The sequence below is a fragment of the Bombus vancouverensis genome, chromosome 1 (genome assembly GCF_051014615.1).
Source record: "Bombus vancouverensis nearcticus chromosome 1, iyBomVanc1_principal, whole genome shotgun sequence".
In the NCBI taxonomy this organism is placed as follows: domain Eukaryota; kingdom Metazoa; phylum Arthropoda; class Insecta; order Hymenoptera; family Apidae; genus Bombus; species Bombus vancouverensis.
In genome coordinates this window covers 17,160,999-17,186,418 of record NC_134911.1, presented here as the reverse complement: position 1 = coordinate 17,186,418, position 25,420 = coordinate 17,160,999, and the positions used below count along the sequence as shown (strand labels likewise).

General features: G+C 42.0%; 1 protein-coding gene across 4 annotated transcripts in view; it reads left to right on the top strand.

The window, feature by feature from the left end:
* The window catches only part of LOC117153763 (uncharacterized), a 302,729-nt gene that overhangs the window by 165,902 nt on the left and 111,407 nt on the right, over positions 1-25,420 (top strand). For all 4 annotated transcript variants that reach the window (XM_033328133.2, XM_076621483.1, XM_033328130.2 and 1 more), the window contains exons 5-6: positions 126-1,101; positions 15,337-15,426. In XM_033328133.2, the coding sequence (XP_033184024.2) occupies positions 126-1,101; positions 15,337-15,426 (1,066 nt within the window). The remainder of the gene's footprint in view (positions 1-125; positions 1,102-15,336; positions 15,427-25,420) is intronic.

Below are 25,420 nucleotides of genomic sequence, written 5' to 3'. Positions count from 1 at the left end.
CCTCCCTACAACTTTCACCAATCTATCCTACATCTTTTTCCACTTCTCATTTGATTTTCACCATCACGCAACCGATCCTGTGTCGTATGTACGTCAAATGCATATATCAACCCTCTTCTACGCAGATCGCAGTAGTTTGGCGAACGACGTCGATGAGGGCTCCAGGGTTCCTCGGTTGGGACCGCGAGGAGAAGTTCATGGACTGGCGGGAGGTGTCTCGAAAGGGGCAGGGGAGCACCGGTGCGGCGAGCAGCAGCCTGGCTGGGCCGCAATCGTCGAGTACCGTGAAGAGCATGCGGCCCAGGCGACGTTCGCGCGAGGAGGTTCGCTCGAGGACGCGCGAGCAGGGCTACGCGTTCGAGCATCGCCGCGAGGAGACTCGATCGATAGATCGGCTCGAGTGCAAAAGTTCGAACGATAATCGCGACGTCGACTCTGAGGTGGACAGCGGTCACGCGGTCATGAAGTCCAGGTCGACGTCGAGCGTGGGCACATGGAAGGCGGAGTTGGAGGCCGCTGAATCGAACGGGACGTCGACGCGGGCCAGCTTGAACCACTCGTCTAGTCTTTCCAGCGACGAGAGTCGCGCTAAAGTGAAGAGATGCGCCAAAGTCGTCTCGTCGATGACCATGGAGAAGTGGAAGGAGACCGCCAGGTGCGAGACCAGGAGCAAAGCGCTGGCTCCCGATCACTTGAAGACCCCCCTGCGACTGGATCAGGCTGTCCTCGAGCAGAAGCAAGATGGAAATATCGCTGGAGACGTGGAAAACAGGCTGCAGAACCACCGAAACGTGGATGACGTTGGTGACGACGAGTTGCCCACGTTTATTGGAAATCTTCTGGTATCCGTAGAGAGGAAGATCGAAAGGGTTTCGCTGGATGACTTAACGTTCCCTTGCCCAGCGTGCAGGAATATAGACACGGATGACCCTCTACTGGGGTGTAGGTGCGCTGGAGATGATTGCAGCTGTGGAAACGGAGATGATACTTGCGATTGTTCGTCATTGATAAAGAGGAAGGAACAGTCGACGAGGAGCTTCGAGATCGCCGGGATTAAACATATCGACAGCGACGACGAGGAAGAAGTTCGGATGGGATTCGGTGAGTGAACGTTTTTCTATGTTGAGTTAAAAAGTAGAGAGAACGAATGTACACTTGGATGTTATAGATAGACTCGAGTGAGTGTCTTCTAGGTTAAGCGTAACTAACGAGCTGCGATGGTATTTAATTAAGGGCACTGAAATGGTCGCTTAATTCAGTAATGAATCGCGAACAGGGTGGTCGTTTTATTACTGTTATGCGCACGATGATGTTGAAGTTGTGACGTTATTTCGTTACATCTCGTTAGCAGCTGGTCTTTCTATTTCAATTGGCCCAATTTTAACTTGCAAAAAGAAACACAAAGGAGAAGAATGATAAATACTCGAAACATAAAGTAGATGATACGAATTACGATCTTAATATCCCATTCAATTTTGTGTGTACGAAACCTAAATTGCATATGTCACTCCACCTCTCCTTTTGCGCGTCAAAGTCTCCGCGCATATTTCCATCGACTTTATCGTCCTACGGCGGTTCCCTAGCGTACAAAGTATCGGATTCGCGTTTCGCGAAAAGTTCACGGCGCCCACGAGTCGAGTATCGCGACAACTTTATACAGACCTGTTCTTATGATTTATCGAGGCCCTCGATGAACTTGAAATTCTGTCGGAAGCGGCACGTGGGCGGCGTTCGGCTGTAAAGTGGCTACTTCACGTCACGCCGGCCATTGAAGAGCTTCCACATTGGCTCGATTCTCACTAGCAATTTACGAGAAAAAATCTGACGTCGAGGACGCGAGACGTTTCTCGATTGTCCTGCTCGAGAAAATCTTCGCTCGAGGTTTATCGTTTGGATTCCGAGCGAGCAATGGCGGATGAGCCAGCGTTTCTCTTTGGGCTCGAAGATAAACACGTATCAGCGATACGAAACGCGTCGCAAGGCGTCGCGCTTGAGTTTCGAGAGTTCGCCTCTGATTACAGATTTTCTGATGGCACGAGCGACTGCAAAATCTCGAAGTATGTTACGCGAAACAATTTCCACATCGCACCGATTCTAGTCCTAACGAACGAGATTAATTTCCTTGCCTCGAGGAATGGACATTAGTTATTATGTATGGTTGCTCGTATCTTTCGATTCGATGTCGAGACTCGCGAGGTTTATTTAAAGCAATGACGCAAGAATAATACTTGAACTTGCATCTCGCTGTCAGGGAACGAATGTATATGCTTTTATTCTTGACACTTGTAACCTTTTGCGGTTCAAGTTGTCCTTTAAGTTAGAATACTTGACACCGAATGAATGGTGAATCCTGGGCTATTATGCGCCGCTTCTAGGACAAGTTTCATTCGTACAATAATATTTCTGATCTCATCTACTTACGTACATCCTTCTTAGAAGAAGACCACAGGAGAAAACGTAATAAGTCACGTCTTTCGTCTTTTACAATGAAATATTTCTATGATTTAATATAGGACCGTGTATCGATTCAATAATCGATTTAATAATCCCAATAATCTTCAATAGGTAATTGAATTTAATCCAAACCAACTATCAATAGAGGATTATAACTTCGCTGCTACCACAACTCCTAAGCTCCTTCCAGGTGTCATAAATTCCCATAAACCCAATCAACGATCCACAGAAACCCAACCTCACCAACAAAGGATGAGCATTCCATCGGACCATTCCATCGAACTCGCAAATTGTCAGCCAATCTTTCGTCGAGGAAATAAAAGGCGTTCCCGAGTGAATCTTCTCGTGAAGTTTCATGACTCGGCCGATCTCTTTTCGCGTGTCCTCCCACGCATCGCGTCTCGCGTCTTCCGGTGTCCTTTGGTACCGCCGCCGACAGGTTTGCAAAGCGCCGAATTCTGTGCGCCACCCACCAGTACCGTTTACCATTAGCGGTGTGTTTGCGCCGCGCTAACGCTGACTTATGGTATTTGTCTCCTCTCGTGCAACGAGGTTACGTAACATGGCTGACTCGCGTAGGTGAACGGGAATCGAGCGAGGTTTCTACCTTTAATTCCTTCACGTCGCAGCCCGGGACGATGAAAGGGATTCCTGGCATCGCTTGGATTCGGACGTAATTGTTCGCGAAGCATTTCAGTTGAAACGTTGTTTTATTGCGATTGATCAATAGTAGTCTTGTTGGTTAGGGTACATCGGTCTTTAGTTAGTAAATATAATTGCAATTTGGATAATCTGTAATCTGTACTCGTAACTTGGCTATTGCGTATGATGAGATTTTGAGAAAGTTGATAAAATCAGTCGATTTTAGTGGTCTTGGATTCGGTGAAACTTCTCGATTGTTGCACTTCTTCGAGTTCAAATAAATACAGTAGCGTGCTTTTCGAACGACCGCGTGATACTGAATCGCGACGATAATCATCGGACGTTCTATCTACTCATGGCGAAACTCTAAAGTTTCTGTTAATAACGTGCTAATTTTTCCAGTTTGTCTTTCCCACTAATGTCGCCTTTTAATCAGTCAGATTCAGGATCATACACAATATAAATTACAAAAATGCATTTTCCTACAATTCACGTCACAGTACATCCAGAACACAATCCAAATGAGTGGCCAAAAATGGCCGCGCAGAGTGTCGAAGAGGAACGTCTTTTAAAGCCGAGACGTCACGACACGGAAACCGGTCTCAAGCCGTTCGAATGTCAGTCGCACTGTCATCGTGGAAGAAGCTGTGACGCGGTTTGTCCATCTAACGCCATAAGATTGGACATGACTTCGCGCTGGCCGTCGCGTTTCATTAGTGCGCGGCCCATTGTGCCGTACGGCTTCTCTTGCATTCGCGATCACCGCGGTTCACTCGTTCGCGCGCGATTCGTCCTCGCTTAAGGACGTAAATGTTCAAGAGCGAACAAACCGCCCACGATTCTCATCACGAAATCTCGAAACTTGCTGGTCCTCCGGTTACTGCAAGCTTGGGACCTTATCTTAGTCTCGTTTCAATGAAAATTCGGAGGTACATTGGCTCGCGGAAGTATTTGCACACACATGTATCATATTTAATACAAAGTTAGTAAACAGCATGAATATCCAGGTATTAAATATGAATCCACTGAATGTTAAGACTTATTGATATAATGGATAATGAATAATTGGCTGGTTAAGTACTTTTGTGATCTCTCCGGAATATACTTGTGCTACATATGTACTTTGCAACTTCTATTCTCAAAGTTGATCGAAACTTTAGATACAGTAATATATTCACAAAAGACTACAAAAGCATCGAAATACTTTCCCGAGCTATTGTACACATTATACACGTACACAGCTGGCGGTTCGATCGAATTAAAGTGTCTCGATGTAGGAGGCCGTGTAGCGCGCGCGGCCTGATTGAACGTTTGCCTCCACCGGCTGACTATACTTAGTAGCTCATTGATCGTCTCTATGGCGGTCCTCAATCATATCTGTTTAAGCGGGGAATCAAGCGGCTACCACAACGGAGGCTGTTCACCTCTGTCCGCCTGCTCTCTACGCGGTACATAATGGACCGTGTTAAACGCCACGATAAAATAGTGTCTACGTTTCATGGTTCGCCGATCGAGTGCTGCTTTCGGCCGCGGACGCACCTTTCTTTCTTTCTCAAAGCTCTTTTAGACGAAGAGATTTCATTCTGTTTGCATGTTCGATCGATAGATAATTTACTTGTTTCAACCATTGAAGCGATTGAACTTGATAATTGCTGCTTTCTCGTGGTAATCGTGCACATTAATGGGAGTTGGTATTATTCATCGATCGGTTGATAGCAGCCTGTGTTATGCGATGGAGTTATAATTGCAGGTGTTTCTCGATATATACGTTTAAGTTAATTCTCTGATGCTACACCTGTATATTTACTGTAACTATGGAGATAGATAAATGTAGCGTTCAATTTTGCTACAGCAATTTTTCAATTTTCGACTCAGTCGTTTCTGTAAATTACCGTTAAAAAGAATTCTTACGTTTGAAAGAAATATGGAAGAATCGTTGTTAGTATCCTGTACACGTACAATACATACATACGTACATACGTACAAGTTTTCTATGGTAAGTGTTCAAATATCTTCGTGAGCCACTGTATGCATAGTAGCCGTCCACCATTCACAGAAGCTCTCGGGCTTCATGGTTCGCTAAACGGCACACGGTGTCCAGGTGGAGGACGTTGTTCCCCTTGTTCGATTACTGGCAAACACAAGACAGGCGTTCCTTCCCCTTTCCATAGAGAAACGCAGCGACGATGACATAGCGATACAACATCTTGCATTGGCAGCCTTATCTCTCCGCAGGACCAAACGATACATCGAGACAAGACTGCGTTCTATCGCGCAATTCCACGTCGATGAGCGATCGAATAGTGTCCGTAGTCACGTTACGATCATCGTTTTTTGTTTCTATGCTTGATGGAAAGCCACCTTTCGGTACGATGGGAAGAATAATGGCTTCAGCGGGAAACATCGCGGGTACAGGTAGTAAACACACGGCATAGACACTGTGATTTCTTAATCGACGCTGCTGACGCAGGGGAAATCGATTGCGCAGTTCCTGGTGGAGTTCTTGTACGAAGAAACAAAAATGTTGTCCCCTGAAATAGAAGGCAGATTAAAGAGAAATAATAATCAGAAAAACCTATGAATGTTACATAATTGGAAGATGTTATTACATTTTCTAATACAGCATCCCAGGATTAAATATAGTACTTAAATCTACGTAACTATCCAACCACCTAACAATACGGTAGACTCACGTTACGCGACTCATACGTACAAAGAAATATTCTTGATTACCGGTAGTGTCATCCTATAACACGCAAATATACGCATCCATCGTTCCACGCCCAATATCGACAAAAAACGAGGCGGATCAAGTATCATGTCCGGAGGAATTGCAATTCACACGAGTCTGTGTTGTCCACTCCTGAGTGGATTCATCCATCGTTGCGACTGTTTGAAAACGAGTCCTCGAAATGGCCAGTAACTCGATCGAGCCAAAGGGTTTCTCTCCTAATTGGAGGAAGCTCGTAATGGCCTTCCGCCCCGTTGTTCTACGCGCGTATCGTCCTATGGGATTCGCGGTCGCTGGCAAATAAACTCATAAAGTAATGGCCCGTGTAATTCGAAGGTATTTATTCGCTTGGTTGAGAGTCGGGGCTCGACAACGGTTTTCGTTCCAACGGGACGAATTTTGCGCTTATCTCACGTTTCGATCGGTCATCGTAGGTTGGCCAACGGTCGCGAAACAAACCGTGGAACGACGTCGTTCTATAGAGATGCGCCTTTGTCCTTAATGCGCCCGGATACTTAATACGCCTGCACGGACCGAGCAAATAGCGTGCGGAATCAAGCCATCTAACTCAATTGTTGGAAGCGAGGGAATCAAAAGCCTGAATTAATCCAATTGTCTTGCTGATGGATAATTCAATTGCCTTAGGAAATGAAAAATCAATAGAGGCTGCTGTCGATTACTCGCTACGCACTTTATGCGGTGCATTGTGAGCTCTAGCGTTTCTATTGGATTACACACTTCGTTTACGCGTGTGGAAGGAATGTACGGTAGCTTGTTATACGCTTTGCAGTTGAAATACAATTAGGGTGTACATTCGAGAAATTTCGTATAGTATAAAAACGCGGAAAAAAACTTGAATTATTTATATTATTAGTATTTAATATTTTATACTTCGTAAGAATCGTGTAGGGAACCAGACTTTAAATACTTTTCACGTAATGTTATTCGTTTGTGACTTTTTCTGGTTTGCAAATATTTTAACAATATCGTAGTAGATAGCGTGCGGTAATTTAAAACGAGTCAAAAGAAGAAAATGCTCTTCGTCAAAATTCCAGCATCGAATTCCATTAACACACGTCGCAACTGTTTTCTTCAAATACCCAACCTACAATTCACGATTCTGCAACACGATTCATCATTGTGCTAACGGGTACTGTCATACCTAAACCGTGTATCAGAATTTCTAGAGCAGTGTATCGATCGACAGTCACGTTAACGTGCACTTCCTTGAACCTGACCGATTTATCCGTCGACAATCCTCGCCGATCGCCATTATCTGCCTTCGTTTCCCATTCGAAGTTACTGAAATCTGGCGCGACTGGATGCTGGCGGAAGTGGTTACGCTCACAAATGGAAACTGGAAATGATCTTTCAGAAGAAGGTACCGTGCTCTGGCTTCCAGGTTCTCGGCAGCTCACGCGTGACTCTACGTTCCTTGAATACCGAACGACCTGGCTACGTACGACGTGCCCGCGTAATTGCCGAATCGTTTCGCGTGCAAATTCTATTTGCGGGCTGAAATCGGCCGTAACGAAGCCTGCCGGCCCGGAATAAACGCTCGTGACGCGAATCGTCGGTCTCGCGTGTGGAGAACTTCGTGTTTCGCCACGACTGAGGTCACTGGTCTGTTAGAATGCGCTGTAACGTGACGTGGATGGATATTACATCGCCGATAGACCCGGATTATGGAGGGAAAAAAAGGAGACGGTAGTTTGAGTTGAGTGGAGTGTAATGATATAGGGTACTGGGTGTTGATCGAATGCCCTGTGTTTGGTATTTCGTTTCTTCAATTTGCATCTGATATGTGGATGTTTCTTGTTGCACGGGTTCTTCCATCTCTGTCCTAGTGAATCTCTTTCTCTCTGAGCATTTAAATTTGTTTTCTTCTCGTGTTTCCTCGTGTTCCTTTATATGTCGATACTAGGAACTTTTAGTGGATTTTGGTATCAAATTTCGTACTTTAACAAACTTCTATATCATCAATCGAATACGTTGCTAAATACGTGAATTGAGATTAATTATACGCATTGGATTACCATGCATTCTTCGCAGTCGACATGTAATTACGCTTTTAAATTTAAGCACTCATAAAATATGCAAATAGCTTTAAATATTAAAGTAACGATTATCTTACATGACATGTACAAAATGCACGAAAGTAAAATTGTGTTGCATAACTCGATACTTTCTTAAATTGGTTGAGATATGGCTTATTACATTTTTCACTCGTGGCCTTCAGGTATCTGAGCTTCATTCATAACTTCCATAAAATATCTGTCAGCGCTATATTTCATTTGGAACTACACGTTATTAATATAAATATCAGAAACGTATCTAAACCCATATATTATGTCCGCGTTAAATGATTGCAACGCGTGGTTAAGAGGAACAAGTAGATCGGTGGGCAACGTGTTAAGTATCGGAACCGCATATCTCTGTAGACCTGCAGCCGAGAGAAGTCGTTCTTTAAAGGGAGCGAGGCCACGAAGAGGAATATGAATCGCGAATGGAAGCGTTTAAGTTGCAAACGATGCGATGGGCCGTAAAGAGAGCAGATCCAATCAACCTTCGGTTACGAGTCAATCGTAGCGATCATCTTATGCTAATGAGCGCAGTTTCGTAGAAACGTACGCGCGCCAGTCAATTTCGTGTACACTTACCAACTTACCGCGTTGACGATTGAAATTCGTTCACTAAACTGCGATACGTTAACCTATATTCTCAGTTTTCTTCCGTTTATCAGGAATAGAAACTTGAGAAGGAAATCGACGTAACGAGGGCGAAATTGCTCAGGATTTCACATGTTTAACCATTCGTTTGCGTAGCTTTCTGGTTTATTTTACGACGAAGCAATTGAATTAATTGAAAGGAAACAATTTCACGTTTAAAGTATACCTTGTTAAATAGTTTCGTTGTTTTATAGCGCATTGAGTACTCAAAAGTGTAAAATAGCAGCCGATACGACAGTTGGTAAAAAATGTGCAAATAGTTTGTACGCATTACCTATAAGACTACATTGTAAATAAGATAACGAAATAAAACTGGCACGGTAGTATCGATAGTGGACGTAATGCTCGAGAGCAACAATTTCTGCTCTAGTTGTGGAAAACGTCCACTTTACCGACGTTCACTTTGCCAACGTACCCAGATTTTTCATCGTCGTCGTTAGGCTCTCTCTCGCGCGCATTTGCACGAAACAAGTTATTTGCGGTAATGTTATATCGGGAAAGCAGCGCGGCTTAAGTGGCCGTTTCTCGCCGCCACGTTTCGCGTTTAATCGACGCAAATTATTCCGCGGCACGGCCGGCCCGTAAAGCGGCGCGGCGGAATCTCAAAAATCTCCTTCGCAAATATTCACCGTGGTCGAACGCGTTGCGTGCTATTCTCTTTGGGAAAACCATCGGTTAGTTTCGTTTCAATCGTCGGTGTCTTTTTCAGGAAATTTTCTATGATATATTGCTTTCTTGTTCATCCGATGAAAGTTACCCACCGTAGCCTTAGAGTTCAGAGAAACTGCTGTACTTACGGTACATCGATTTTGTTTATTTTCACGTTATATGTCTACGATGTTCATGATACAAAAAACACTTCAACAAACCGAAAAAATCAAATTCGATTTTAAATTAATTTTGCAATTCTAATTGAAACATTCCGAACATTCGATCGGCGCTTGTAAAACTGTAAATTCCGAACGAGAGAAAAAGCGAACTGGATGGCTACAATCCGAAATTAACGCAACCTTTCAATCGATCCGCTCTTTCAGCCGATCCATTGTCGTCGAATCAAGGCGTACGAAATTGCGGACCGAACCCGTTCACCGCGAACAACAGTCACGCGTGATTAATACGTAACGACTACAAATGACTGCAACGAAACGGGACGCACCTCGGATCGACGGGTTGAAGAACGACACCCGTGAAAAACCGGTTCCAGGTTTGATGCATTAACGTGCATTAACCTAAATTCGACTGGTGGCCACGGCACGCGGAACGAAGTCGTTTCGTTCCTCCGACCAATCTTGGCCCTGATTGACCCGACGCTGAGGCGAACCGGTAGCTCGGCGGACAAAGTGCCGTGAAATGAAGCGATTAGGTCCACCTGATCGTTACGCTCCGTCTGTAAAAACCAAAGAATCCCCGTCGTTGCCGGGCCTCTTTCGTCCTCGTTGTCAGCGTATTTCCCTGTGAACACGTTCACTGTTATTTCCAACGCTTGCTACATGTTTATGGGACAGCGGTAAAAAGTATGGTTACAATTAGAGCGAAGAATCAATTCTGTACGACTTGTTGGTGAAGTTGTAGCAAGATTCGAGCATGCTGTTGTTAAAGGTTAAGTGGAACTTTGATTATTCGATGGAAATTTTAACTGATGTTTGATTAGTTGAATTGTCGCTATTTGTGAATTTCTTTTAACGTGAGATTAGTGGAATATGTAATGGAGAAAATTGGGAACTTCTACTCTGCGCAATTCTGGAAAAGGTTAGGCACCGTGTAAATTGTACGATTTCTTTCTTTGTATCCTTGAATGTTTTCGATTCTTATTTTGTCTTTATTCAATATAAAAATATGCTAAAATTTATGTATTTTGCAATATACCTAATACATAGTATATGAATTTATCTCCTTATGGAATTTTCCATAAACTTTAGCGAGATTGAAAAGAGAAATTAAAGAAAGGAGCAGAAACTACGATTTTGACAGATTTCGGAATTCGTTGTCAGTGATCATCTTTGATTGAAATACTTTTTAAATATTCTATATATGACTGTTTTCGTCGTCATCTCGATCAACTCATCTTTGAGAACAGACGAATTCAGCTGTTCTTCGCGTTTCAAGAAGTACGGCACCGCAGCACGAAGTCGATAAAGGCTTCCTCCGGAATCAGGCTTCGGTCTTGTTTCTATGAACAGAGCAGCAGCAGCTGCTGCATCCGCGACACCGTGTGCAGCAGCATCCGATTGCGTATCAGCGACCTCGATCGTCCCCCGTGCATTCCCCTTTCCCTCCCTTGTCCTCCCCCACCCTTCCATTCAGATCATTATGTCAATGATCCCGGCCAGATCCAGGAGGAGGAAGCACGGCTACGCGAAGCTCATCCGCATGCATCGAGCCTGAACTTCCTGATTCCCTTCGTCACGATGGCTAATTCGCCCCATGTTGAGAAACGATTTTTACTACCGTTGCTAAACTAATTCTATAGCCGTATATAATACTAGTCTTAGACAGGTAATGACAAATTCAGTTTCTATTTCCTGACATGGATACAGAAAGGATAAGAAAAGTATTCAAATATCTAAGCTTAGAATATTTGCGAATGTTTGAAGATTATTTAAATTAGAATACCAAAAGTGACAATAAAATTCTCTTAAAAGTGAGACTATAAAAACTACTTTCCTTGGGAGACATTTAATTTAAAACGTTTATATCTGGAATATTTGGAAATTAAAATGTCGGAATTGTGAGGTAATAGTAATAATCCCTTCGGAATACGAAGAATGCAGAAGAATACAGAAGCAATTTTATGAAGAATATTTGAAATATTTTAAATTACAAACCCAGAATATTAGATATAGAAAAATTGATCAATAGTCCAGTTTTTAGAACAATTGACTGATCCTAGTGGAAAGTCAAACTCGGAGCACCGGTTGACCATAAAATATCATCTTAAAATAGAGAGTATCGCGTGTTCCAGGCCTGTTTCTCCGCAAGAAACCTCCCTTGAAACCGTTCTGTATTACGGGGAGCGAAGCTGGCGTCGTAAGCAAGCGCATCAGCTGTTTCCTTTGCGTGACGCCGCGCAATTGGCACAGCTTGTACGATCATTCGGAAAACCGAACGATCGTTGACCCACGCGATGCCAGGTCTCTCAGATCTGCCTTCTGCGTGCGTGTGTGCATTGGAAATTAGAAATCTTGACGCTGACTGCCAAGCGGACACCGTGAATCCGCTCGACTCGAGCGCACTTTGCATACGTCCAGAACGAGTACTCGCTGTGGATGGTAATTAGATTAGTAGCAACTAATAGCTCGATAACTTGGTACCAAGTGTATACGAACGAAGATTAAAATCGGATGTAGGCGTGCAAATTGTCGTTAGAAATCGTCAATTATTGTAAGAAGTTTTGAAAAATTGTAGCGATGATGTTGGAATGTGATAATTACTTATGCCATCTCTTGCGATATGTAAACTTATGGAAATCATTTGCTTCTTGACAATTGAACATTAATCGTATACTTATGCAATGAAATTAAGGAATTAACAAGCGAAGTTGATCTTCTTTGGCTTCCGAGAGACTCAGAATGTACGTGTATTAACGTGGAGGGTTACAAGATTTTATTCTAATTAACGACATTTCGTAACAGAAGCAGCACAAATTAAGACTTTGAATTAGTGTTTTTCTTTGTACCTTAATGGTGTACCATCTACTAGACACTCTTCGCGGAAGTTTTCTTATGTAAGTACAATCAAAGACCCTCCGCATCTTCTCGACAATCGTTCGCTCAACACTTTTAACTACAATCATTATGAAACTCTCCAATTGCAAATTGCAAACATGTCTTAATGCGATTTCAGAGTGAGAAACAGCGATGTTCGTTTGTTCAAACGAGCAACGGACGATCGGTGTCTCGGAATAAATTAAGACGTTGAAGCAGCCGCTAATCAACGACATGTCGGATCGACGTGAAAGAAATGACGTTCGTATCGCGTTCAACAGTCTCGATCATCGAAATCGCGTGCACCTGGTTTTCTCGCCCTTTCTCTTTTCCCGGGCTTGTTTTCTATTTCACTTTCATCCTCGATCGTCTTACGAGCTTGCCAATTTTTCCATCGTTTCGCGACTTTCAGTTTTACGATCTTGATCGTTTCACGTTGCTTCTGCGTTACTCTGAGGCTGAGCGAAAGGATTCATCGACGTGTTTTTGATATCCGAAGAGCTGCGTAAATTCTACAGATTTCAATTGTCCAATTTAATATTCTTCTGACAATTCAATGGAGATTTGCATCAATTTATATTTTCAGTCTTCCCATTCTGTTCTGTCATTCTCTTCTTCAAACTTAATTTATTGTAGAAAATTGAAAAATCGAAAAATGTACAAATGAACGGATTTGCGTAAGTTCGCAGTAATAATAATAACCATCATCCTCGGATGTTCTTCTACTTTTTTCCACTCTTTTTACTTTTATATTTTTCTCTAATCTTTCATTTTTCACCGATCTTTCCGCTCATTCATCAGTCCACTCCCTGATTCTTTCCATAAGAAGGGAGATAAACAGGAGAAAAAAGAGCCGATTTCACGAGACAGTTAGTAATAATGATCGACGAGTTCCATGAAAACGACAGTGATAAGCCAGTGATAAAAGAAGCGATTCCTTCACCCCTTATCGTCGATGTTTGCCCTCTTTGTTCACGAGCCCTAGTTCAAGCTCTCCCATAACTATGATGCAGTGGCTTCATTGTCTTGCGAAACTGTACGGCCTCGTTATCGCGCAATTAACGCCTCCGCATAAAGTGTTTGACCGTTGAAATTTGCGTGGTCGTTTCGCAATCGTACGAAACGTGAGATTAAAAGACTCACAGGAAGTGTAGAATTGATTTGATATTGAGGAATCTTAGGTCTTGGTTACATCTTTGTCCTCTGCGTCTTTATATCGTGGGATTTTCAAAGAAAAGAGCTCTTTAGCATCGTAGACAGCTAACTTGTAACATGTAAAATTTGATTCTTCTCGCAACTTGAATTTTTATCGATTAAGCTTATGACTGAGACTAATGAAAAATTTAGTAGAAAGGCTTTTAGAATTTCTGTTTTTATCCCGTTATGTAAACCAAGACTATCTACGCATACAAATATCCTGCATTAATAAAATGCGCAATCAATGTCTCGGTGTCGCAATTTACATCGACGCAAAGACATTAAAAGCAAATACGTAATTACATAGATCCGTATCTCTTCCTAACACCAGAAACATTCAGAAAACACAGAATCTGTATTCAAATATACAGGCAAGGAATTAACTAAGAAAAAAATCACATCTAATTTACTCCACAATTTCTCCAGGACTCATCTAAAAATTCTCGAATCGAATATCCGATAGATAACGAAAGATCAGCACCTTGCCCTTCCAAAACGAATTTATCGGCTGCATGATCACGAAAGCACAATAAAATACCGGCATCGAAATTCAATAGTAATTCGCCGGTCCATAAACAATTTCACGATGCTTAAATCATCGACACGATGTTCGTTTGGTTCGGCTGGCGCGGCGCGTTCCTATTCCGCGATTCGAATCTCGCCGCGCGGCGTAGCGGTACTTTCGTAGGGGATTTTTGCAGCATGATGTTTAGCCGCGGAGCGAGCCACAATAAACCATAAACCGTGGCCGCGGCGCGGTCGTCTTAATTGCCTGCAATTAATTTGTCCACGTCGCGCGATAGAAAGTGCATCCCGACTGGTAGAACGATCATTCGAAGGTGAAAAGGTACGCGTATCGAGACGTTCACCTTCGATCGTTCGATCGCCAGTCGAAGATGACACCTGCGGGTTAAAAGGTGAGGTTAGCGCAGGCTCGAGGTCAAATTAGCAAGCACTTGCAGTGGAAATTACGCGTAAGTGTGGCACATGTCCTTAAATGGAAGCGTTATTCGTTGCAAAATGGAGAAGTTCGTGCGTGATGTATGGCACTATAAATCTAAGTTTCCGGCATTTGCGTTTGGGACGCTAATAATTTCTGAATTCTGGATCTACGGATTTCGAATCCAAGGACCTCCTACGACAGTGCATGCTAGAAGTCATTTTTAGAGATATTTATCTGATTCTTCAAAACGATTAAATTTGTTTGACGGGGGAAAAAATTTAGTAATTAATTAACTTAACGTTCTATCATCGAATACCGACTATTGGATTGGCAACTAAGTGATTGCGGATTTTGTCAATATCACCTAATGACAAAATCTGCAATCACTTAGTTGGCAACCCAATATATCAACAGTTATAAACATTTGCGCGAGAGAGAAAGTATTATGTAACAATTAATAATTTAATATTACGTCACTATTTAAATTTCAAGGTCCGAAGCAAAAGTGAAACCGTAGAACCTCCGGTGCGACAATTTTCGCCCCTGTCCTCCAATTTGTACGAATTTGTCAGGCAGACAGGCGAAGGTATACGAGCCTGGGCACGCGAAACGAATCAGTGGTGTTCGTACGAGTTTTGCGATAGGTCAGTTGGCATTGGGAGCAGCGCATGGCTGAAACACTTCCTCCGGTTTTTGAATCGGGGTTGAGAAAGTTATTCGATATCCTTTCACGGATGGATCGTGGTCATATTTGTGCAACTGTCACCAGAAGAGACACTTTACGCAAAACCTCCCGTATATGTAGCATTATATCAAATTACCAAAATCTGCTGGTGTACGATTCCATTCGTCGATTGAGATACAAACGCGAGCCTTGGGAGATCGGATTCGTAAAGGATGCGGGAGTAACGAGATCCCTGTTGTCTCCTGTTTCAGGAACGAAAAAGAGAGTGGACGACGTGGTAGCGCCCAGGACCATTCACGACATACCCGAACATGTTCTCACGTGCGGCCTCACGCTTCCTGGTAAGTCTTACAGATTTATTCTTACTTTTTCCTTTTCTTTTTTTTTTTTTTTTTTATTAATTCTTCAAATTAATTTCAATATCCTTTGACTGCCGAATAACAAAAAAAAAAAAAAAAAGAAAAGAGAAAAATATATGGGAAGAATCTAATTAGGATTCTTCGCAGACACAATTACCGAAAAGTAAATTATAAAACAATTACTATCAAACAACTACTAAAGAATTACATCCTTGTCATTAATGTTCTTAAACACACCACATACATCCCACGTTTGCCCCAAATTACTATCTCGACTCATAAACAAGCATCGCCTTCTGTCTTTCAAACTCTCCATAATTCTAACACAAATTCCTGGCCGGCTTGGTCATTAAAATTTCCATTAAGCGAGGCTCGCGACACGCTGTCTTCGCGAGAAGATAACTCGCGTTGACCGCGAAGGAGTATGCGGAAGCCAGGGCACACCCACCGCCACGTGGGCCCGTAAAGCCCGGTTCACACGCCTCCGCATCCTCGGCAACCGTGTCTATTTACGTGCTTGAGGACGCTTCTCTCCGTTGCTTATCGCCGCGTTACCACGTCCTTCCCTTTCTTTTTTCCCCTCTTTTCCTCTTTCTACGGCACGTTCTTCCTTTCTTTGCGCGTCCTGTTTGTCCTTTCCTCGAGGCTCTCTCGCGGAAGTCTAACTGTATTCCCGCGGCGGTACTTTGTCAACGATTAACCGACCAGGGAATAAAGGTGTCCGTGCAGGGTTTCCTGAAAGGACGGCATTGTGTGGCGAAGGAAATATGTGGGTCGGAGCAGAGAGGCCAGATATACGCTGGCTTTTCGAGAGGAAGTTGACTTACTTGGGGTGGGACGCTTCGTTGCGTCGTTTGCGAGGGAAGGATCGTCTTTTTATGAAGAGGGGGTTTTTAAAGAGGATCAGATACGAGGGTGATGAGTGTTTCATTCTTTCAGGGGATCTTGACAGGTTCCTTTTTAATTTATGAAGGTAATTCGGGTAGGAAAAGAGGGAGGGTGCGGTGTATTTTTCATTTTGTGTAATTCAAGTATCTTCTAGCTTCGAAAGTTAGAATATAAGTTGAATATTGGGGCTAACTATGATCTCGTAATTGCATGAAATCGTCGACGAACGTTCGAAGTAATCGCACACGAAAGCGTCCATCCTTTCGTTTAGATTTAAAAATCATTCTCTACTCGTTTATGCGCGCTCTCGATTTCGATACTTGACTTTCCACGCGTGCAACGATTCCGAACCATTTCACGTGTGCGCATCCATTGCCTTCCTCTTTTGGAACGCATAATTTCCTCGCATTCCAGTGTTCCCTCGCTCCAACGTTCTCCACGGTGCGTTTCCAATATCTCGTTGTTAAAGAGTAGAGAATCGTAGGAATCGTCTGCTAATGCGACTAATTCGAAAAGAAAACAGTGTAACTGTACTTTCTCGTGATCTTTATTAAACGTCCCGCGGATCGAATCTCTCTTCTCTCATCGTTCCATCGTCTTTTACTGAAAATATCACAGCGATGCTTCCTTTTTTTCTTTTTCTTTTTCTTCATTCGAGCATCCGCTTTCTCTTTGTAGATGCCTCCTTCGCCATTTTGTCTCTTCTTTCTATGTAAAAGCGTTTCCTGTTTCTCGTCGGCGAAACCTGTAATTCCGCAACCGATTGTGTCTCCTCGTTCCATGGCCGTTTTCATCGACGCGCGTGTTAAACGGCAAACAAAATGAAGAAGGTACACTCGTCGTCTCAAGACAGAGAGGGAGACAGAAGAGAACACAAAGCGGAAGTCACTGTGGAATTCAATTTTAACGAAACGCCCGTGAAACGGTTTCTGTGTCCCTTCTGAGAACGAGTCTCGTGTTTCTTCGTACGAGCCGAGAAATTTCATTGAGAACCGAATGCTCGTTGCATTTGTAAAAAAAAATCCTTCGCTATATTAGTTTTTCAAAGTATATTGTGTGTACAGCATGACGTGACTCATATCGGAGAAACAGTTGTTTGCTAGTTTGTTTTCTGATCGTTGGGAATCCTAGGCCTGTAATCTTCCATCGTTCGCAGCAACGTTTTACCGTGTTATTAATCGGTCTGCGCATGCTGCAGTAAAAACGAAGCTACGTATTCAACCGGTGGTGAATTTTTTAAACGCACGAACAATTACACTGTCGCCGTTAGCGTAGAAAGTAAAAGACAAGGTGGCCCAAAAATCCGTGAACGAGTGAAAGGAAAAGCGATTTTACGCCTTTTAGTCACTAAATTAAATTGACTACTCTTCACGCATCTGTTCTGTAGTCTATTCGCAGATATGAAGTATCATGCAGCAAATTATAAGATGAATCTCTCCATATTTTTAAGAACAGTGATCATAAATCTTCCACCTATGGAAGACTTAAAGACATGGAATTCATGAATTTTGGACTCCGGGATACGTTTCTTTGATACTTAACCTTGAATTAAGATATTCTTGTATTCCATTGTTCTTAAATTATCACGATTAAAGGATGCTCATAGTACTCTTAAATTATCTGCGAATTTCCCGTTAAGGCAATGTAAATAGTCTGTCGGTACAATAGATCACGCACTTATTTTTCAACCCTCTGTGAAAACACGCCTTTGTTCTTTGTTGCTACCCGAATAATTGTACAATTAATCAACTTTATGTCAATTACGAGCGTTTTTTGCTAAAAATCTCAACTCCGATCCCTTTATATTCTCTCGGTAGCTCATCATTCGCAGGTATCTGTTTTTCTTTAATCGAGTCTTCTCAGTTAATTAAACGCGAGCATTTCCTGCGTGCACGGATTTCGCACGACTTATTTGTCATCCTACGACAGGATTCGCACGCTTCCTCGTTCTCGTGCAAAAATTATCGCTCGGTTACATGCCATTATCTTCCCCATTATCCCATTATATGCCTTGCCTGACTGTTATTACATCCGATCGTTAGACGCAGCTATAAACTAGGAATATCTACATTCGTGTCTATTTTTGGTAACAAAGACAGCTGTATAGTTGAACGTATTCCAGCATCATTGAAAATATACCATACAATTCTTCTTGTATTATTGTAGGACGAGTAAAACATTAAAATTGATGAGTGAAAAGTTTGATTAATTGTATATCGTAATTGAATACTCGATTAATTGATACATGCTCCAGTTCTAGATATTTTGTATTAATCATGAGATTAGTCTTCGCATAGATTTAGAACAATACTTTTCATTCAATCCAAATTAAAACACCAGATTACAAAACATCATAAATTAAACAACCTAAGAGTGTTTCAAATCATGAGATAGTGCCAGAACGTTTCACGATCGCGAGAGGCAATTGTAACTTCCAGAGCTTATTTGCTACGACGAACTACGAACAATCGCGAAATAATTCGAAAACTAAGCGCACGTGTGAGCACATCGTTCCCCGCGAGCTTTTCTCAAGCAACAGCCGAGGGAACCTAAAGTGGTTAACTGTAATCCCGTAGTTGGCAAAGCAACAGTCGCTTTGTCGCCGATTAGCTAGTTGAGAACGCGTGCGTTTGTCCAAAAGAGGCGCATCTAGCGAGAAAAAGAAGAAGCCGGCTGCGATGGATTACGAGGCCGGATCGACAGAAAGAATCGATCGGCGTTTCGTGTCTTGAAAGTTGACCGCGCTCGTCCAATCTACACGTGTTCGCGAAAGTATTTCTGTATTCGCTACTCGTGCCATAGTCGCGGCTCGTTACACTGTTAATTAAGTCTTAAAAAATTGTATACACGTTCAACATATTTATAAAAATGTTTCACGTAAAGTGTCAGAACACTTTCGTATGTCCGAGGAACGTTTCCTCGCTCGGAGGCGTTCGAAGGATCGCGAAACGCGCCTTTAACACGCCTTTAACACGCCTTCGTTCGCTCTGATTTCCACCACTCAGGCAAAATACAGTCTTCGGTCGCGCGATTAAATCGAATCAGCCGTCTAAACTCTCCGTCGAGTTATTAGTATTTAGTTGCCGTTTCCTGTTCAATTAGGGATGCCGTTTGAAAATTACATCTCGTTGCGGGAGAAATCTGGATAGATAATCCATGTTAAATTCGCGCCGATCGCATGGTCTGCCGTTCAACGATGAGCAAATCGACGATGAGAAAAGGTGTTGGAGGGGTGTAGTGATAGCGATAAGAAATACGCAGTTAAGTGATTGGATAGCAATTGGTAGGGATAATTGGAGGTGGGCGGTGCCGAATGTTTTAATATCGGTGGTAATCGAGTAATGAATTAAGAAAGATAAAAATATTACGCCGATTAACGCCGTCTTCGCGTTTCGTTTCACTTATCTGCTACATCGTGTATAGTTTCGAATTCTAGTTTCGTTCATATGATTGAACATGTTAGGTCGTTCGAAAAGTTTCTTTCGTTTTAGAAGGAAATAATGGATGCACAACATTTTCCATTTTACATTATTTTATCGAATCACGTATGATCTATTTTGTTTTACAAAGATAAAGATCACAACATTCGACAGATTAGGTTTCATGTTTGTATAAAGATGTGTCGTTGTAAAAGAACGACGGTACGAGAACGATAAAGCAATAAATAGCTTGGAACAAAGATCTTTATTAATATGTTCTTGGTAAAAGGTAATTATCAGGCCTGCTTCACTGTTCTACCGAAAGTATATAAGTCTCAGGCGTGTGCTAGGTTGTTGGTTATCCGTGAACTTTTCGAGTAACGATAGAATATCATGCAGAGCGGGGTTCGTCGGAAGATTATCGAAGTCGCCGGGTCAACGGCTTCGCAAACATCTTTATTGTCGAACGAGCGAGCGTAAAGAGCCGATCGCTTTCACGTGTAAGCTCCTTCGGCTAAATTACGCGCTCGTGTGGTCGAGCATGAATTAGATGATTTAGCTTGATCCGTGCTCGAGCTAGTGGAGCAGACCTGGTCCTACCCTTTCCTAGAGAATGGCTTCCGCTATCGCTGCTTCGAATTCAGAGACAGTAGAGAGCAAAATCTTTTATTTTATTAATTTAGGTTGAATAAGATTAGATTTAATGAGCATTGAATTATGAAATATAACGTAAAGGATGATATTGTGATTATTTTTCCCCAATTGCAAAGTAAAATCGACAGAAGTATTAATTCCACAGTTTTCTTTTTTCAATCTCGGTCTCCAAATATTCTTTACGCTTTGGGAAACAAACATATTATACTCGAGAATTATATTTAATCTAAAATTCCTTTTCTTCCAATGAAAGAAGTTGCAGAGAAGAAAATGATGAATGTATAGTACGATGCCTCGTGTTAATCATCCTCTGCGCGATCAAACCGCGACTGTTCAATGGAATGTTTCGCCTCGCAATGCTAGCCAGAATGAATCGTACCGAAAGACATTCCTGGTATCTCTCAGTCAAGTCTTCGTGGCATCTCGCGTGGGTGAACCACATAGTCTGCGACACCTTGAAAAAAATCCGCTGGTCCCGATAATTTATCAGACGTGGGGATCGACGAAAATTTACGTTCCCTTTGCGGATAACGACGAGTTATGATAATGACCGCTTTTATGCAACAAACGGGCATTAGACTAATTACCTATGCACGGTTTGCGGTACTTTGTTCATTGTACTGACCATGGGCAGCGATAATTAAAGACCTTTTCACGGCCTGTTCGTTATTAGTTGTGGCTCGTTACCGGTCAATTTATTATTGGATGCGAATGCACTTTTTAATCGAAGATATATGGGAAGCTCTTTGCGATGTTTGATTATGACAAATATTAGAAAAGTTTAGAATGAATCATTAAATTAACACCGTTATCTGTTAACAGCGAGTCACTTAATTAATGTCTTGAAATTAAAATCATAGAACTTAATCACAGAATGTAGACACAAGAGATTGAGGGGTATTCCATAATCGCGACAATTATTCGCGAAATGTATTACCAGCAAAGCTTTGTAAGAAAAGATATAAATTACGAGCTGCAATATTAACAAGTTTGGCAATAGAACAAGTAAAATTCTGTAATTTCGTATTGAATATAACAATCAATTTGTTTATAATTATAAATACCGTTCAAACTGCTTGATTCTTCTACTCCATCTGAAATTGTAAAAATAATCAGTATAGCCAAGGTCTATAACCTACAGCTCAATTGTCAATTCGGTAAGATCACTAGTTAGCAAATCATCGTACAAAAAGTCCAAGAACTCGGCCCGAAAATACATTGCATCGTCGTACTTATACCAATCGAAAGAGCCAAGAAGAAGCGAAAAGACGGAGCCCAATCGCGGAATAATAGGCTTAAGATTAAAACCGGTAAATGCACGACTGAAACGGAACATTGTAATTTTCGATACTCGATAATCACACGGATTCGGGCGTCGTTTTAGGTGGCGCACGCTTCGGCTACGTGAGCAATTACGCGCAGAGCAAAAGCTCTCGGATATCGTGCACGCAGCCAGAATTCAGGGTACGACCCAGATCCCAAGCTGTTGTCAGGCTAAGATTTCGCCGAGGCCAATCGATAATTCTTCGCCAGACGATCGATGCTCCTCGCCCGTATCAACCGCTATTATTCGTTGCGTGGATTTTCTACGCTGTTAATTGCTTTTATGGGAACCGCGGATCGAGAAAGTTGCAATTTTACCATCTGCTTAAAATTAAGTTTTTGATCGATGATCCATAATTTTAGGAAGTAATAGGATGAAGAAGGGTAAAATGGTAAAGATGGAAACGTGAATTTTGAAGATTAACAGTTGGAAGTAGCAAGTTCCGAAGGGTTTGAAACAACAATATAAATTCTGATACGATTACGTTTGTTTGACACTTGATTTATAAACAATCGTTTATTGTTAGTTTTTTGTTTTGACATATTTCTATCGAATATTATCTTCTACAATTTTTCATAAATAAAACCGATCGCCTGTTTTTATTCTAGAACCATTAAGACGTTTAAAATGGTGTTTCGAAAGTTTCAGTATGATGAAGCTGTATCGATTATAATCATCTACTCGATCAGACATCCTAGTTAGTAAAATACAAATCTTATGTCTACTTCTTCGGTGGTATGAAAACGGTCTCTGAATAGACCTCATCGAATCTTATATCGAACCTTGTTCAATCACCTGATCCTTGAATTCAAACTGACCCCGTCATGGTTACTGAAACATAGAACTATCGCCTAATTAATCACGCGTTGTCGTATACGCGCTTTCGTTCAATTATTCACGTTTCTCGAGGAAGCGTCGAGAGGCGTCGAACTCTCGAGTGGCTCGACCTCTCTAAACGCTCGAGAAATTATTATCTGATCAATCAGTGGCGTGATACAGCGCGCCGATCAATCGGATCGAACCTGATGTTTTGTAGCGAAACGATCGCAGAATAATCGGTGAATTAATCAAACGGCGAATTATCGTGCGATCGAGGATTCTATTAATCAGACGATCACGGCCATGGCGATCGTCTTATTGCCTCGTTACGGGACTTATTGTCGGCCAGCCGATCTCTCTAATCGGCGGCGAGATGAAAGATGAAATCGTCAGCCTGGAACTGCCTAATGAGACAGCTTCTATATCAATAATACATATTCTACATAGAAATTTCATTTTAATTTCTGAATTTTATAATTTCAACAATCTTATTCATTGGAAATTCTTATTTTATATTTTTCGTATTTCTTACTCTTTGATCATTTCAAGAAATATTACAATGCAAATTTTTTTTCTTGTCATTAGTTTTCACACCTTGGGTGTCGCCCACGTTTTTTCACTAAATATCTATGGCGGCAAGAGACTTTTAAATATTGACTTTTCAACGCCTATACTAGCCAATTCGCAGAATTGATTTCTTTAAATACATATCCTTGGAGAATAGCGTGAAATGAATAACCGGTCCTAGGGTCAGCAACCGTGGTCGTAAACACTCGCGATCAGCTGATGAGATGTCTATCTTTAAGATCACGAGTGTTCCAAGAAATATACATTACGGTACTGGTGGCCCGTTCGTGTAAGTACGCAAATATAAACGTGCACTTTCGATGCTTGGTTCAATGACTAACATCTCTCTCCTTTGTGAACACTGGCAAAGACATTGCGAGTCATTGACATATAGATTGCTCTCAAAGAAATCTATTTAACTCTCTTGTCTTATTATAAATGCATTTTTTAACTCTTAATTATCATCGTAGTGTCACAAGTACTCCAAAAGCAAGTAACTTATCTGAACAATTCAAACGAATAGCACGCTACTTATATTCGCCATCTCCACGCACCATCGTAGCCGCACGCTGTCGTAAATTCTCGAATCACTTTTTCGATTTTCTCCAAGCTGCAGTCGGGAATCAGTTTCCGCGTTGGACGTTTACGAGCTGCTTGGCGACGAATAATCCGCGCGACGTAATTGCTACGTGCGTCCCGGCGAGACACGCCGCGTTTGCGTGGCAAACGTTTGCTGGTTGCCGGCGCGGCGTAGCGCAGCGCGACGCTTTGGTATCAGCCGGTGCAATTAGCGTCCGCGAACGATTCATGTCGGGTTAATAAATTGAAAGGACGCAGCTGACCCACGATCGGAAGCACGTTGATCGCGGATCGAGCGTGACGGAGGTGAAACGATCGAGTATAAATTCCTTTCTGTCGGGTTTCTAATCTGGTACCGGTTACGACTGCTCTTCCATTTCGTTGTCATACTTCTGTAATGATTCTTCTTATTGGTATATCGCCTTGCATTCGTGTAGATTTAAGTTATGGTAATTGAACTGTGGTAAAGAAATACAATACAAGATGCGATTCGCCATTAAATTGGCATCTGCTTTTCTCTTTTATATAATCAAGAATATCGTATGTACCATAACAATACGAATATCGAATATTTAAGTGGGATATGAATATTTCAGATATCAAATTCATTGGCTTCGGTGTTTCTACATTCTTTTCGGTTTCATTATTGTTTCTAAACGACTGGTATATGGTATATCATATCATCGTACAATTTTCTGGAAACAATAAATTCTGTTCAATTCTGGAAACCAGGTATTGCGCACAGAAAAGGGAATCCTTTTATAATGGAAATTAGCAGTGTATAACGTTGTTCTAATTAATTAGAATAATTATTTGTACGAAAAAGTCCAGCAACACTACGAAGCAATTTCCACTATCCTTAACCCAATTCCATTCTTGCTTCTGAATCTTTCCATACGCTTTAACATCTACTTACAACCTCGTAGTTCAAGAGTCGTTGAAACGCAGCCAAAGGATCTTAAATCAAGCTTCGGCTCGGGTGGTACACCCAACTACGCTCCAAAGCATTTCAATGACACACAAAGTGCAAAAACAGATGGAACGAGTTCCGACGATTGGAATGTTCGAATCGATATCGATACCATCGTGGTATCTCCAGCCAGCTGGATAATTATCTGACTATCGGATCTTCGCGTCGCGACAACTCTCGAAGCTCGATTACCTCGCAATGACTTATTCGCAGCGTTAATTGCGCCGATAAGCGCGAGCATACGAACGAGCATTAGTTAGTTTGTTTGGAAACTTTACTTCGTTCTGCTTTATTTCTACTCATTTCTAAGATTTCGTTTTCAATGTACATATCAATGTATCATGACTGGAAGCTTTTACATCGTTATGATTGCAACGTCGTAGTTTTCAATAAAATGGTAGTGCAAACATTGTGTCTTATATAGAAATTATATTCTATAAGGTTATATTTTGTTTGAAGTGTTTATTGTTTAAATATATCATTGCGTTTCCAACGTTTCAGAAAATCGACTACATCGTCTTCGTTCTCCTCATTGCGATATTTTTCTTCGATCCTCCTCCGAGGAATTTTTCCGTTACGCCTCCGATATCGTTTTTCTTCCTACTTCAGTAAGTCGCTTGGAGAGTGGAATATCGAGCAGCCACGATCCGACTCTCGATCGACGATCAATATAACTGCAAGAGATACTTTCGATCGCTGCTACGAGCGCAATGTACGCCCACCCGCCGAAGACCCGTTATCGGTTGCTCTTATCAT